The following is a 17,197-nucleotide window of genomic DNA, read 5'->3' on the forward strand; positions in this document are numbered from 1 at the left end:
TTTCTCTATCGTTGAGAAAATTCTAGGACGCAACAAGCTTATTTTGGGATAATTTTCTTAATACTTTATAAAATAATTTTTAATACTTAAAAAATTTTATATAAAAGAGTTATTTTAGAAAATAGTAAAAATGGAAAGTTAAGATATCATTTGAAAAAGCTTTCTTAACAATTTCAAAAACAACTTTTTCGTATAAAAATTTTTAATTAAAAAAAAGTTATGTTAAAAATTTATTTAGAGAGCAGTAAGAAAATCTTCCTAGTGAGGGGATTACCTTGGTGTATGCTTTTTGCTGATGATATTCTTCTTGTTGATAAGACTAGAGAGGGAGTTGAAGGTAAACTTGAATTATGGAGGTCAACCTTAGAGTCTAAAGGTTTTCGCTTGAGTAGATCTAAAACGGAATATATGGAGTGTAATTTTAGTAGTAATAGACCTAGTGAGGGGATTGTGACTTTGGGCGATCAAGTCATTAATAAGAGTACACGTTTTAGATATCTTGGATCTTTTGTTCAGGTGATGGTGAAGTACATGGGGATAGAATTATACCTTTAAAGATTGTATAAATTTATTTTTATAAATCAAACATCAGAACCCTTACAACTGGTGCATTTGAAATAATTCAAACTTTAAATAGAGCAAACCGAAAAGCTCCTAAATTTGGCAAATTATTGCATCCGGTCACTGGATGCGGAAAATAAGTTCGGACATCCAATAAAAATTTGCCGCGTCACCTGCGCTTTAGGTGCGCTTTGCTTGCGCTTTACCTGTATTTTACTTGAGCTTTTGACTGCGCTTTTGACTTACGCTTTAGTTGCGCTTTATCTGAGCTTTATTTGCACTTTACCTGCGCTTAATTTAAAATAATATTTTATTAATATCCGGACCTATCTCCGTGTCCGGTGACCTAATGCAATAATTTGACCCTAAGGCTTCATTTGAGACGGCTTTTTACTGCTTTCTAAAACGGAGTTTAGTACAAATTTTTTTATTTTTGTATTAAAACTCTATTTTAATAAGCAATAAAAAAATCATTCCAAACGGAGCCTAAATCTCTACCAAAAAGCAAATCCCACCCACTACAGTAACTTCCCGTTGTGACCACGGACAGCTGAACAACTCGAACTCTTCTTTCCTTGCCCTCCCAAATTCAAAACATATACAAAACCCTAACCCTAGCTCCCTCCAAAACACTCCAAGTTATTACTCTCGACACTCGCCGCTTGAACTAGCCATCATTTGAAAGTTATAATGGATTCTGTCCTCCTTCAATCCCCCATGAAAGAGCGATCTCCTGACCTCGGCCTTTCCTCGGAGACTACCTACGAGCTTATGCTGCGAGAGTCCATCAAAAGCTTTCTCGGCGGGTTCCACCGAGAAGGGTTCGACTTCGCCGGGTTCCGCTCGGTTATGTCGAGGCAGCTCCAGTCCAGCGTTGACCCGCCTCTCGAGATAGTGTGGCTTTACTCCGCTGCGAGCTACCATGAGAGCGTTGCTGCTAAGAACTCTTTTGACAGGATCCGTGCCGTAAGGGATCTCCTCCAGCTTCTCTCTGCATTCTCTGCTGCTAGCGGCGGCGCTAAGTCTATAGCCCTGATCGCTCCGGCGGTCTATGATTTGTATCAATGCGCAGTGGACGGTTTGGTGGAGAAGAAAGATATAGAGTGCTTAGCGGACGGAATTTTGAGCTATATCAGTATATGCAGTGGTCATTATAGTGATTTGGAAGAGATTTCCACACTGCTGCATCCTTGCTTTCTTGACCTGCTGAAAGTGTGGACGTTGAGACACTCTGGTGCTGGGGCGAGTCTTGAGGCATTCTTTCCGCTGATTAGTAGTGAAGCTCGGAGGAGGTTTGAGAAGGAAGGATCTGGGGTTAGTTATTTAGCAGGTGTGGTAATTGCCGAGTCTTTCCTGCTCAGGTTATGCTTGAAGGTGAAAGGTGGAGGAGCTTCAAGGAAAGAGTTGCAAAAGGAATTAGGAATCTGGGCAGTTAGTTCCATAACTGCGTTCTGCAATCGGCATTTTTTTGGTATGCCATTATCCTTACATTTTGGGTTTATTTTGAATGTAGCCCTTTGATTAGATCGTCTAATGTTTGTTATGTGTGTTGTATTTCTGAACAATTTTTATTAAATTGCATGATTTGGATGGTGCAATTGATATATGGGTTATAATAGGATGTGCTATGAGAATATTCATGGGTAGGTATGGAATAGGAGATAAATGTGTATATGTGTTATGAGAGAAGCTCTACTTGAATTTGTAGAAACATACAATCTTGAGATATTAAACATATATTTTAAGAAATGAGAAAAGTACTTAGTTGCTTTTAATAGTGAAGCCACCAAATCACAAATTGTCTTTTATTTTACGTAGAAGGAATGAAGAACTTTTTTGAAATATTGTAAGACAACTTGTTGAGAAAATTTAACCACATAAATTAGTAAATTATAGAAAAAATGATTAAAATAAATAATTTCTTTATTTATAGATGGTGAAATTTCAAATTTAGGAAGTCATTAATCTTTCAAATTAGATTTTTAAGAGAAAAAAATTAGAATTATATGTACGAGTAAACATTGATGTATGATGAGATATTTAGTTTAATTAAAAAAAATATTTCCATGTAACATTTGTTGCAACTTAGTTTTCCAAACTATGTTTTTATATAGTGTGAATTTTTGATGATACCAAATATTATTGTGTTGATTATTATTTTTCCTGACACATATTAAAAAATTGTGCTTGTGTTATTTGTGTATAGTTGTATACTAACGTTTCAGGGAAATCATACTCCAGACTGCCGAAGACTTCATGACAGATTAGATTAGGGTTTCTTGTAATTGAAGTCTGTACTTTTTTCTATTTTTCTTGAGTTTGAGAGAGTGTGATTATAAGTGGGTAATCGTGCACACACACTGGAGGAGTGAGTCAAAACTTGTATTTTTAAAAACTAATAGTACTGTATGATTTGACCTGAGTATTCCTCCAGAAAGAAGTTAATCGAATCATGCCATGGAAATTTTCTTTTGAACTGTTCATACTGTACGAAGTTAGATTTATACAGACGACTTCAAGAGTACGAAATGTATACGTACCAGTTCGTCCCGAACGAACTCACCATTTTCTATACTTATTATATTATACGAAATTAGTTTTGTACATACGACGTCAAGAGTACGAAATGGGTACTTACCAATTCGTCCCATACAAACAGGTAAATTTTTTGAACTGTTCGTACTATACGAAATTAGTTTCGTACAGACGACGTGTAGAGTACGAAATGGGCTCATCCATGTTCGTACCAAACGAAGTATGATTTGATTTAACAAGTTCATATTGTACGATGTAGGGTTCATACAGACGACTAACAGAGTACAAAATGGATTCGTACAGAATTGTATCAAATGAACCTGTTCAATTTTGAACTGTTCGTACTATACGATGTCAGTTCGTACAGGAGCGTATAAGGATTTTTTGAATTGTTCGTACGTACGAAATACGATCGTACTGTACGATCGAAGTATGTTCACTTGAAAATTTCAATTTTATGGATAGTTTTTTTAGTCTTTCATATATAAGAGTCCTATTAACTGACTGTCCATGGGTCTTCTGCGAATTTTCTCTTGTGAGTGAGAGCGAGAGTGTTTTGGGAGAGTGTTTGGGAGTGAGAATTGAGAGATCTTGCAAGTGGAAATTGTGAAGGGTTCACATGTTTGCCCAAATGTTAGGATCTCTTTGTATGTTCTTCAAATCTCTATCCTACTTCTTTGAAGACTCTTGAGAGAAGATCTTTAGAGAAGACCCGGTACTCTGCCATCACCAGGAGGGTGAGAAAGGACGTCGATACTCTGCCGTTACCAAGAGGGTGAGAAATGACGTCGGTACTCTGCCGTCACCAAGAGGGTGAGAAAAGATGTCGGTACTCTGTCGTCACCAGGAGGGTGAAAAAGGACGATGATACTCTACTGCACCGGGGATTGGTGGAAGAGGTTATTGTAAGGGCTTCTTCGCCTTGCTATGGGAGCAAAAAAAGAGTCACTTTGATATAGTGCAATACTTGAAGGAGGAGTTTTTAGAGAGTGGACATAGGTCTAGTTGGTTCGAACCACTATAAATTTGGTGTTCTTCTGTCTTTATTTTTACTGCATTTTTATTTTCTGCACATTTACTTTTTGTGGTTGAAAAAAATTATTTTATGAAAATTTATTATTGTGCATACAATCTTAAATTAGTTTTCTAAATTATCAAAAGAATTTTTAAATTACCAATTCACCCGCCATCTTGGTTAGCCTTAGGACAAATCTATTAGGTCCATAGTTTGAAATTGCGCAATTAGAGGCGCGCCTTTGCGCAATTCAGCCCCCAAATGCCTCATTGCCTAAGCAATTTTGGGTTCATGTGAGGCGCACGCCTCTTAAAATCGGGTCCCATCTATTTAAAATTAGTTATTTCTTCTATTCTTCCATTTGGTTCTAACTGAATCGAACGAAATTCTCCTGCAAGCCCTCTTCCGTCGCAAACCTTCCGCTCGGCTTCGCTTGGGTTGGCTTTCTGCCACCTCTCCCGCCGGCGCCACCTCACGTCGGTGAGCAAGAAGGGTTCGGCCGCCCTCTACAAGCACACCATTATTGGTTTTAGGTATTTTTTTAGTTCAAGGAAAGTTTTTTCAAGTTATAAAAAATCTAGGGTTTTCTATTTTTTCAGATTTTTTTGCATGTTTTCGCATTTGTGCATTAGGAAACATGATTAGAGGCAAGAAAAAGACAAATACGTCATTGTGGCGTGACCTTTCTTGGAAATACAGTGTACAAGTTGATGTAGGAGGCGACGAGAAGACGTATGTGTATTTAAAATGCAATTTTTGTGATAAGGTGGTGAAGTGAGGAGTAACTCGCATGAAGGAACACTTATCCGGCTTACATAAGAATGTAACACCTTGTGCGAATGTTCCGGATAATGTGAAGGAGTAAATTACAGCTTATATGGAAAATAGTACGACGGCCAAATATTTACAACAGGAGCAATTTGATGAAATGGTCGAACATGGTGCTTACTTCGAGAGCGAGAGTGGAAATGACTCTTCCTCCACTATACATAATAAAGGTAAACGGGGTCCTATGGATCAGTATATGACTACTCCAGGAGAGGATAGAGGACAAGCACAGATGATGCCTGCAGCTGGTACTAGAGGGTCGACGACAGGTTACATGGATATGGCAGATTTTTTTTTTTAGAATGTCATACCATTTAATGTTGTGACATCGTCGGCCTACTTCAATATGCTGCGGTTTGTAGGGTTGTATGGGAGAGGGTTGAAGGCACCTTTCATGTACATGGATTTTGAAGGAGCTGCAGAACACAGAGCATAATATTGATGAGATTAAACGGACATGGATTGATATTGGTGTTATCATTATGTCAGATGGGTGGTTTAATATGAAGAGCAGGAGCTTGATTAATATCCTTGTCAACAATCCCTAAGGCGTTATATTTTTACGATCAGTTGAAGCTTCAGATGAGGTTAAAAATGCTGAATTTATTTTCAATTTACTAGATGGGGTTGTTGAGGAGATTGAGGAGCAATTGGTTGTTCATGTGGTGACTGATAATGCCAGTGCATACAAAGCAGCTGGTCAGATGTCGATGGAGAAGAGGAAACACCTGTATTGGACCCCTTGCGCAGCACACTGTATCGATATCATATTGGAAGAACTTGGTGATTTACCTCAACAAAAGAGCGCTCTTTCTAGGGCGAAGAAGATCACAAAGTTCATATACAACCACTCATGGGTCTTAGCCTTAATGAGAAAGTTTTCAAAGAAGGAAATCATTCGCCATGCAACCACCAAGTTTGCTATTACATTTGTTCACTGCAAATCATTTTCAATTCCTAATGCAAATTTATTCTACAGGTTTGCCACATCTTATTTGACACTGCAGAGCCTGTTGGATGTGAGACAACTTCTTGAAGCAATGTTTACATCAACAGTTCAACACAATGGCTTAATTCTCATGGGAGAAGAAAATATAGGGGAAGGAAATACGAAGGCTAATTTTAAATGATAAATTTTGGGCTACTGTGACCTATGCCATATTGAGCACGAGACCCTTGGTACAAGTTCTACGTTTAGTGGATGCCGAGAAGAAACCAGCCATGAGTTTTATTTATAATGCTATGGTTGAGGCGAAGGAGTTGATTGCACATAACTTGGGAGGAGAGGAGGCAAGTTATAGAGAGATTTGGGATATCATTGATGCTCGGTGGGAGATACAGTTACACTGTCATCTACATGCAGCGGCGTATTATCTCAATCCTCAATTTCAATATTCAGAGAGAAAATCCTCAAATCCGGAGGTGAAACTTAGCTTGTAGCCTTGTATCATTGCATGGAACGACTAATACCGGATCAGACTGTTATGGAGCTTGCAGATTTACAACTTGTTCTATTTCGAAATAAGGAGGGATTTTTTGATTTGCAAGCAACAAAATCAATTATTGCCAAACGGTCTCCAAGTATACTTATTTTTTTGTAAATGCATAACACTTTAATATGTTTTGATTATCATTTTTCTTTTTGAAAATAATTGAATGGTGGATCCAATTTGGTGATTCCACCCCTGAGTTATAGAGTTTAGTTGTTAGAGTTTTGGGACTCATTTGTTCTTCTTTTGGGTGTGAGCGAAACTGGAGTACATATAGTCAAGTACAAACAAAGATAAGAAATCGAGTTTCAACACTCAGAATGAACTCTCTTATGCATATTATGCACAACAAGAAATTGAGAGAAAAGAGGTTGAGAAATAAGTGGTTGAAGGATGATGAAGACCCTTTGGTGTGTGATGATGTGGCATCTGATAATGAGTGATTCATAGATGATGAGACAAATTTGTCATTATCAGACTTGCAACTAGAGGATCTAAGTGTGGATGTCTTGAGGGGCCAAGCAGATCAAGTGAGCACATCCACTAGTACCACACCATACACATCCACTAGCTCTGCAGCACAATAACCAAATAAAGGTATTCCACAACTTCTTATATGCTATTACATTATATTTATATCAAGTGGGCAAGTAACATGATAATGATTATTCTTATTAAATAGGAAAGAGAAAAGTGAGGCACATTGAAAATGATGAAGATATGACATTCATAGATACAATTGGAGAAGAAGATTCTCTTGAAGACCCATTTAGTGATGAGACATGATTGAATTATATATGATCTTTCTTATTTGTACTTTGAGAATTTTGATCGACTAATATTTTGTGGTTCTGTACTTTGGAACATGATTTTATTGCATCTATTTTCTTACTATCCTATAATTTCACTTGTCATTTAGATGTTTTTATTGTTTGATAGAATATTACTATTATTTACTTGCTAAAACCCTTAAATTCTCATTTACGCAAATCTTCATCCGTGAGGCTTACGCCTCACACTGCCTCGAGGCTTACGCTTCGCCTCACGGTCGAAACACGCCTCGAGGCTTATTTACGCAATTTTAAACATTGATTAGGTCTAACAACCTATTCAAACTTTCAACTTTTATAGGTTCTAGAAATAGATTATACAAAAATAAAGAGACTTGGTGGTAGGAGAAGGATGTACAATATATTTTTAAGACAAAAATGTGCTTTCATGGAGTGACAAGAAGTACTATTGGAGTAATAAAGAATATGAGTAAATGAGTAAAGGGCTTTGGATTAGTATGATGAATACTATTTATAAGATATGCAATTTAAATGGTTGTAATGCCAATAATTAATCCTAATATTATTAGCAAATCAATCGATGCTTAAGCATAATAAGTTTAAGTACCTATGATCAATTATTCATAGAATGGGATGTAGATGTGGACAAACTTTGAGATTTAGGACTTGCTAGTTGAGATATAGAATTGCCTTATAAGTACTGTGCTATAAAATAAGATTATGAAGTCTTAGAGATAAATTTTATAAACTTTCATTTAGTTAGGTCATGTTGTGTGGATTCACTGTTGGGCAATAAAAAGACAATTTACAACCAACCTAATTGTGATGGATGTGTGGCAAGTCTAGAAAGAATAGATGTGAAATGATTATACTAGATGGTAGACAAAGGATTAGATAATAGATCTAGGCAATTTGGGCATGTACAAAGGATAGCAGATGTAATAATAAAACATATAGATAAAATTCATGCAGAGAGGTTAATGAATGAATAGATCTGAAGTATCATGTATGTACGTTGTGTGAAAAGAGTTGCACAAAAATATTTTACTCCTAATGCAACACTTAGTAGGAATAAATGTGGAATGAGGATTCATTAAACTTATCCAAATAGTCTATTGATGATGATTATGATATTTAAAGATTACATCATTAAAGATATCCCCTAGCCTTGCGAACTGATCTTTACGAGTTTAACTTGTGTGTTTATGATATTTAATGATTATGAACTATTTTGAATTTCAATTGTGTGTTTATCTCTTGTTGCATGCTGTTCAAGACGAGTTTAACTTTACAATAAAAGATCATTAGTTCGCAACTAACAACCAGAGGCCACTGATTCGTTGGTTCAGTATTATATTAATTTCTGTAAGACTTGGATAATTTTCCTTATCTTGTGTTCTTTGGTAAATGTTTGTAGTAAAACGAAATGGTATATTCTTTTTATTTCTAATCTTTTCAGTTATTGTTTTTTTTTTTTTTCATTTCTCTCGTGTAATTCAATAATCAGTGACTTATAAGCTCACCTAGTTTTTTGTTTTATATCTTCTCATTGCACTTTGAGTGAGTTTTCACTTCAAATTTTGATATGCTGATGTGCAGAAATATTGTTGAAGTTCCTGTTGGATACAAAAGTTATTGCAGCCGCTCTATTGGTAAGTCAAAAACCAAATTTGAGAATCACATGAACTACGTTCAACTTTAATAGCATTTCTTCCTCTACTTCCCTGTTTCCTTTGTCTGCACAATGAAAGTTGGTTATGATTAAACCAATCTGAAAGCTTCCCCAAAAATCCCTAGAGAAAGAACACCTTAGAGTTTCCCCATGAAAAATTAGCCGTGTTACAGTTACTTGTGCCCCTACCTTGTACTTCTAATATCTGCATGTTATCTTATGAAATTTGTTTTGCTAAATGGTTAAAGCTCCAATACATGTCTTGCTACCTGATGTAATTTGTGCAGAGTTGGTTACAAGGATGACAGATCCATGTTGGTTTAGTGTCAATTTCAAATGCTGAATCTTTGCGGATTCTTGTGATTCAAAGATAGATGATAGAATGCAACACTAACATGCTTGTTGCTGAAAAGGACTCTGCCAAGAGCTTACTTATCCCAAATTTGAATAGTAAAATGACGCAAGTGAGATAACATTAGTTCTTACTGATATGGTATGTTTAAATGTTCTTATCTTCTGCATTATAATGCTGTCATCATGACCTTTATTTCCCCGAATGGATGATTTGATTTCATCAAAGCTATAGAGGTGGTAGCAGTAAAATTATTTTTTTTAGGATTCACAAATTGAATATCCACTTCATGTTGCACATGTTTTCTGCCAGTGGTTTTCTAGATGGCATGACTTAACATGATCGCAAAAGTACAGGAGTGCGTTTGTTTTTTGTACAAGAAATTGAGATTACGTGTCATCAGGTGATTTAATAAGGCAGTGAAAGTAGAGATCATAGTGCAATTTGATGTCTTCGTTCATCAAGAAGAGAACAACCTAGTATAGAGGATCCAAAAGGAAAACAAAAGAGGATTGAGAAGATTAGAATATTAATGCCTTAAATATGGGGGAGAAAGAAGGGAGAAATAATGCATGAAGAAGATCTATTGTCAAGAGGAAAGAAGAGGATCAGCTAGAAGAAAGAATGAGCGAGCAAATGCCATCACATATTTAGTTTATTATCATTTTCATTACATCCCTTGGCCTACTATATATAATATTGATGCAGTAAGAAGGCTTTAATAAAAAGTAGATATTTATAGGCATGAATTGGATTTATCTATTTGGCAAGATATAATATGTGGAGCTGTCAAAATTCAAGGAGTTGATCATCATGATACTAAGAAAAAAGAAGAAGAGATTTACAGTATTCTCATCATCCATTTATAGAATGAATATAAGCATCATCAATTTTTAGAAAGTTCTCTACTTTGAAAATTGTTATGCTGCCACTATTGTCATAGAAAAAGTTGATTTATTTCTATTATGATCCTTAGGAATTTGGGAAGAATTAAATTTCAATATAATGATACAAATTAGAAAAAGAAATATTATTTCATTTATGTAAATATTGTGCCATTAGTATTTTCAATTAAGTGTGGAGCAATCAAGGAAGATATTGAACATCTTAAAAGCTATCATTGGGACCTATTCTCTTTACGATGAATGATGGTCGCAATTTTTAGCAAAGAAAAAAAAGCATATGACATCCTCCCGGCTCTCTCCACCTTTCATTAAGATTCTATACAAAGAAGGAAGCTTTGGATGCTTTATAATCAAGGTTCTTTTCAATTAAGATGTTCATCAATTATGCAATCAAATTAAGAAGATTTTGAAACATAATTTTCCTTTCATGAAACTATGTAATATATATATATATATATTGAAGACAATTATCACAGGATATTTTATTAAGGATTTTTTAACGCAAGTTGGAAAAGATTCCTTAAAATAAGGTGATAAAAAGCAATTAAGTTTGGCAAAAAAATTGTTCTCTATTTTATTATACCATGTAAATTTCCTATCAAGGATATGAATATCATCTGTATTAAATTCATTGATGAAGTCTATAAAGAATTTGGGAGGCTTGAATCAATAGAAAACACAAGAAAATATTGAGCGAACATTCTTCTTGAGAAATTTCATTATCAACGTCTCCATAAATGATCTATTTAGAAGATCACTTAGAACCAATGGCAGATTGAAAGTGTATATACAACAAATAATATGTTAGTATATTATGAGAGGACATCCACTGAAATAAAATCCCATGAACATGAAATCTTTGGAGAAATGGCATTAAGGATCACCTAATCTTTAATTTTAGTTACTCTAATAGCTCTCAAAGTATTAGGACAAGGATTAATGCTTTCAAATTCTTGAAAGCAGATTACTTAAGTTTTTCAAGGAAAATGCCTTCTTTAACCAGACTTCTTTTAATAGAAGAGCTAAGCGTATAACCTTTCAAGTTACATCTTCATGAATGATTAGGACTCTAAGAGAAGCAAGGAAAATCTAAAATGTAGATGACCTAATTGTTTGAATTGTGAGCCAAATGCTGCCACCAAGGAACATAATTATCCTTCTTCCCCTTGGAATTTGATTGAGAATAACAACAACAATAAGAAGCCTTTATCCTACTATGTGGGTTCGGCTATATGAATCATTTTTCTATATTGTGTCCTATTAAGAGCCAAATTCTTATTTAAATCTAATAAGAAAATGACACTAATAATACTTTATAACCAAGTCTTTTTTGTTCAAGTATTTTTTGGTCTATCTCTACCTTTCTTAACATAGGACATATCTGATACATCTACTCTCCTAACTAGGTCATCAGAAGGCCGACGTTTTATGTGACCAAATTAGGGGTGTAAAAGAGTTGAGTCGATCACAAGTCACTTCAAACTCGAGCTCGAATTTTCACTAAAATAAAAAGCTCGAAATCAAGCTCGAGCTTGAGTCGAGCCCAGCGAATGAGCTCAAACTCGGCTCGAGCATTCTTACTCCGGCTCGAGAGCTCGACTCGATATACAGTCAAGCGGCTGGGTTTTTTCTTCGCCGACAAAGTCACAAACTGCAGGTCCGCATGCGTGGAGTTTGCAGCTGGAGCCTACTCTCGGTGAAGAAGCTAACAACATTTTTTTTAAATTTTTTTCCTTAAAAAGCTATAGAAAGTACTAGTGATAGGACTTTTTTTTTAAAGCTGCTATTGTACAACTTTTAAATGATGTTATTAAATATATTAAATTTTAATAATAGCTGTTTTAAATATTTATTTTACCAAAAAAATATTTTTTTGAATACTTAATTTATTTAAACCGGCTTGCTATCCTACGAGCCGAGCTTAGTTAAACTCGAACTTGAGTTGAATTTCGAGCTCGTGGCTCGAAGCTTGACTTGCGAGCTCAATAAAGAGTCAAGTTTGAACCAGCTCACGAGCCGGCTTGGCTCATTTACACCTTTAGGCCAAATCATCTAAGGTGTCTCTCTTTAATCTTATCTACCATTCGATAAATGTTTTTTTCCAACTCCATTTAGATTTGGAATTGGGATCTTCTTTTTAAAGTAATGATGAAATGTCTTGGGTTTTGATGGATACTGATTGGAAGATATGATACAAACATTTTAGTATATCAAAATTGTATCTGTAAAGCCTTATAATTCCTCAAGATTTTTCTTCAAATCACAATAATTTTATTAAATTTAGAATCTTAATGTTTTAGCCATAAGGTAATTTGCCTTGTTGCTCCTAAGATTGCCTAAAAAGTCTTATGTTATCACCCAAAAAAAATGATGCATTGGCATTGATAGAGAGAGAGAGAGAGAGAGAGAGCTAGAAAGAGGAACCTAGATAATTCCCTTCTTATAAATGTAAAAGGAAACAAACCCCCAACCTTTTTCTCTCTTGTTTTGCCTTTATTTCTAGTAGTTAGGTGTCTAAAAGGCTTTCCATCTCTAGTAAAAAAAAAAAAAACAAGTGGCAAGATTGCAATTTGACAATCCGACCTTGATGCTCAAATTAACGAGTCGGGAACAAACAGTCGGATGGTTAATTAAAAATTTTCAGTTAATCTAAAACTATCCCAATAAATTGAAAGAGTCACTAAAACCTCAAAAAAAATATAAATTGATATAAAATGAATTAAAAACCTTTCATTTGGTATGTTATGTCTACGATACACATTTTCACCTCTTATACTCATTTTAATTATATTAATTTATACTTGAAAATGTTAGAGTAACTAAAAGTAAGCCACAACTCAGTGAGTAAAATGTGCTTCTAAATTACAATAATTCAAAAAAATTAGAACAATATGCATGAGCATTTCAATTCATATCATAAAGTAATTTCATTTAGATTCATTTCATTTCAAAACTTTCAATATTATGCATATATATATATATATATATATATATATGTGTGTGTGTGTGTGTGTGTGTGTAATCTCATATAATCTTCTATACATATTATGATTAATTAATTTCTAATATTAATTTTCTTATAATATTTATTATAAATATTTTATTTTATCAAAATAATACTAATAAAAGAATAAAAATCTTACCTTCTCCCAATCATCGAAAACCCTCGCCCATGCTCGCCTAATCCTTCTCTCTCGCTTTCGCTCTCAATCTCTCAGTTGGCTCGATCGCAGGTGCCTCCTTTTTCTCCCACTCTCTTCCTTTTTGTTTCTCTCTATTTCCTTCTCTCTTCTTCTTCTTCCTCTTAGTTAGAGTTTCTCTCAGTTGACGTTTTCTCTCGTGATTTTATCCTACAGGAGTGAGAGAAACTGAGATATTTCGCATGAGGAGTTATTCTTCTTCACAATCGTACTCTTTCCTTCGCTCAATGGTTCCATCCAACTCTGGCTGGGGAGTCTAACGGTCATGAGTTGTCCGTGTTCCGCTTGGCTTGCTCATGCAGGTTTTCATTTAGGGCTGGCCGATATTACAATGTGGGCTCAATTGTAGGAAAATCATTGGTAAATGTGTGAACGGGCCAAACATGAATGAGTGTGAGCTTATTCCTTTTAATTTGTTAATTATTGAGCAAAATATGGGCAAACTCAAGTTTCTTAATAAGTTGACAATTTTTGTTTGTGTTCAGCTCATTATTATCAACCCAAATACAAACGAAAAAACCAAGTCAATAACCGTTACTTGCTTTTTTATTTATGGAAGGCTTTCAGTGCTTGAAAAAATATTTGTGATCATTTTATAACATTTTTATGACACCATAAAATTTTAAATGTGAGGTCCATAATTTTAGAATAATTTTGATAGCTTTTTAATAACAAAATACTAGTAAAATGCATAAGAATGAACCTTATATATATATTATTTATTTATTTTCATAAATTGAGCTCTTATCAATATAAACATGGTTGAGCTGACTTTTTTTATTTATGCTTGACTCACTTGACAAATGTGTCAAATACGTTGTTGAGTTTAACATATGCTGGTTGTAAACATTGAACTTTGTTAACTCCCTAATTGCAAGAGGTTTTACCTGTTTTGATACCGATAAATGCAAAGCGGGCATCTAAGCAATGATGATGTGGCAGGCAAAGGGATTATGATATATAAGTGTCAGTGTAGGGTAGGGAATGGCAAGGGGGGGTTGAAGCAGGGAAATGTGACTACATAAGAATGAATTCTTATAAAAAAAATATGCATGAGAATATGAAGAAGGCTAATGATTAAGAGAAAGGAGGAGGATCTATCAAGAAAAAGGAATTCTAATGCAAATGTTATTTTCTTATTCATCAATCAATCATTCTCTTTTAACTCTTGGTTTATTTTCTATATAGTACCCATATTTTATGTTCAAATAATGTAGCACAGCATAAAAAACAACACAAAAAAAGACTTCAACGGTGATAAATGACATTAGATAGAAGATTATATATGCCATTGAATTTGTAATAAGGATTAGGAGTGAAGGGTAGACAATGTGGTTATCAAATCAGTAAATAAAATTAGTATTAGAATATTAGGAAGGAAACGATGATATTTCACCACATGAATAACTCATTATTTTCATTTTCTTGCTTTTAAGACCTATAATGCCTAACACCTGTTTAGAATCAGGGAAGAAGAATGTAGTTCATCTATTTTTTTGTCGTTATTTTTTTACAAAAATGTTTTGAACTTCGCCTTGATGTAAATTTAAAGGGACCATATTCTTTTCATTTTATGTATTCGTTGTGTTCCTTAATCGTCACTTTTCTTCAAGTGGACATTTGTGGGACATGGAGAGGTTACCCGAGGTAATATGTTCTTGTTGATCTGCATGCATAAACTTAAATTTCGGAGTACCGATCATTTTACAAACATAGGATGTTTACACAGTAACTTAATATATTCTTCAAATCAGAATGCTGATGATGAAAAGCTTGCAAGAGGAGTCCTCTATGATGCTGTGGTTTTGGTGGATTATTCTTTTCTTTTTTCTGGGAAGGAGATAGGTCAGTCTGATAGGATAAGGAATCTTCTTGTAACAAAGCTGATTGTAACAAATGAAGCTGTCAAAATTGCCAGGTAAGCTGATAACAACACATTTCTTCATGATGTGCAACTAGCAGAACTGATGTTCCATTTTTTGATCACAGGACAGGAGGGGATCATGGCCAAGCCATCTCCTATCTGAATGCATACGCAACTTCATCTCTTCCAAGTGAACTGATCAATTTGGTTCGCAAACAGATTGGAGATTTGAGCTCCGAAAAGCCTAATAACAATTCACCTGAAGGTCTTCTCAGTGAGTATCTATATATATTTTTTCTTTGATCACTTATCATAGTAACAAGTGGTACAGATCTAAGAAATCTCTGATGAGATGATTTTTGCATTTTTTTCTCCTTTTCTTTGGTAGAGTGGCTAGTTATTCTTCAACAAATGAGGAAAATAAGTCTTGACGATGAAGCTTCAAGATATGCAATTCAGTTGATATCTGAGGAGTCCAATCTACTTGCAGTGGAGTCTGCATCTGCTGAAGACAAAAAGATGGATGCTGATTTATTTTTTTTGGATAAAGGCGAGTCAAATGGTGAGGAAATGGAGTCAATGGATGCCGTATTTTCCTCTGCTGCTCAATCCATGAAACAATTCTCGAGCAATGGAAGAGTAAAAAGGAAAAAATCTATAGGTCAAGAAGGAAATCGGTTCAAATTTGTCAAGTATGATGTTCACAACGACCTGCTTGAAGATTCTGTCATTCCTATTATAGCTGATGGTGCAAATTGTGATAGTGCAGTTGAGAATCCACCGTCAGATGCAGATATGGAAGAATCTGACTGAGATTTCAAGGTTCTTAGTGGATGGCTCTCTGACACTTTTTGCTGTAGGTAGAAAAAGCATCCAACAAAATACAGTATTAATTTGGATGATAGTTTTTTTTTCACTTTGTTTTAGAAAAGCAGAAGAGAAACTGTAATTTGAAGAGTAACTTTTAACAGCAAAAATCAAGTCTTTTGCAGATGGAACTTTCCCATAATTTTTTTGCGCGAATTACATCTTAAATTTATGCACACACTTTAATATGGTGCAAAACTACTTGTTCATATGAAATTTGGTGATCTCATTAAGTTTGGCTCTCTATCTGTTATGTACAGTTGAGGCATATTTTTATTTTTTTATTACCGTTGAAAAATTTTCCGTGATCCTAGGTAGGGTATAGAAAATAACCTTGATTTGGTACTAATCTTGAGGCATATTTGAATTATAAATTTTTAAAATTAAATATTGGATTATTTGAATTCCAATTCCAATAAATTTATAGTCGATTAAATGTCTTCACAAAACAAGTTTAATGATATAGAGAAATGGACCAATTTGAGTTCAAATGTGCTTAAATCAAGGGCCTGAAGTGTAATTGAAAATTTTAGTATAATAATTGGAAGATTAAACGATTTTCAAATGTGGCATGTTTATAGTTAAATTGAGTAGTTTGATGTGGCAAATCGAAACAAACTTAAGATTATTTAATTTTGATATCACTAAGGCATTTAAATATTGAATGAAAGTTTTATGATTAATAGAGTCAATATGAGTTGTTCGATGGGATGTTCTAGATTTTTTTGTATTCATAGGCGTGTTGCTCTCAAATATTTATAAATAGCTACCCCTTTTTTATATGAGGCAGCAGCTTGAAGTTTGAGCTTGACTTTTAGCTTGAGACTTAAAAGAGCAATGAAACTCTAAGGATCATGGAATAGCACCAAAGCAAAATCACATGACCATTATCCTGATCATCATTGTTGATCATGTCAGCCAACCATTACTATACTTTTGACCTCCGATACCAGCAGACTATGATTACCATCACCCGACCACAATCCTCAACCTCTATCGCACGACTATGATCCTCCGATCATCGTCAGCGGGCTATGATCCTCAGACTATCATTGTTTGACTACAATCTTCTAACCTCCGACACCCAACTATAATCTTTTGACCTCCATCACCCTGA

The 17,197-nt window shown here is 34.6% G+C and overlaps 1 protein-coding gene across 1 annotated transcript; it reads left to right on the forward strand.

Annotated features, from left to right (window-relative positions):
• Positions 1 to 1,097: 1,097 nt before the first annotated feature.
• Positions 1,098 to 16,222, forward strand: LOC110098180. The gene is made up of 5 exons (XM_020824913.2): positions 1,098 to 2,032; positions 8,820 to 8,872; positions 15,104 to 15,267; positions 15,339 to 15,487; positions 15,602 to 16,222. The coding sequence occupies exons 1-5, from the start codon at positions 1,252 to 1,254 to the stop codon at positions 16,024 to 16,026; spliced, it is 1,572 nt and encodes a 523-aa protein (XP_020680572.1). The 5' UTR covers positions 1,098 to 1,251; the 3' UTR covers positions 16,027 to 16,222.
• Positions 16,223 to 17,197: the final 975 nt, after the last annotated feature.

The sequence above is a fragment of the Dendrobium catenatum genome, unplaced genomic scaffold (assembly GCF_001605985.2).
Source record: "Dendrobium catenatum unplaced genomic scaffold, ASM160598v2 fragScaff_scaffold_621, whole genome shotgun sequence".
Taxonomy (NCBI): Eukaryota; Viridiplantae; Streptophyta; class Magnoliopsida; order Asparagales; family Orchidaceae; genus Dendrobium; species Dendrobium catenatum.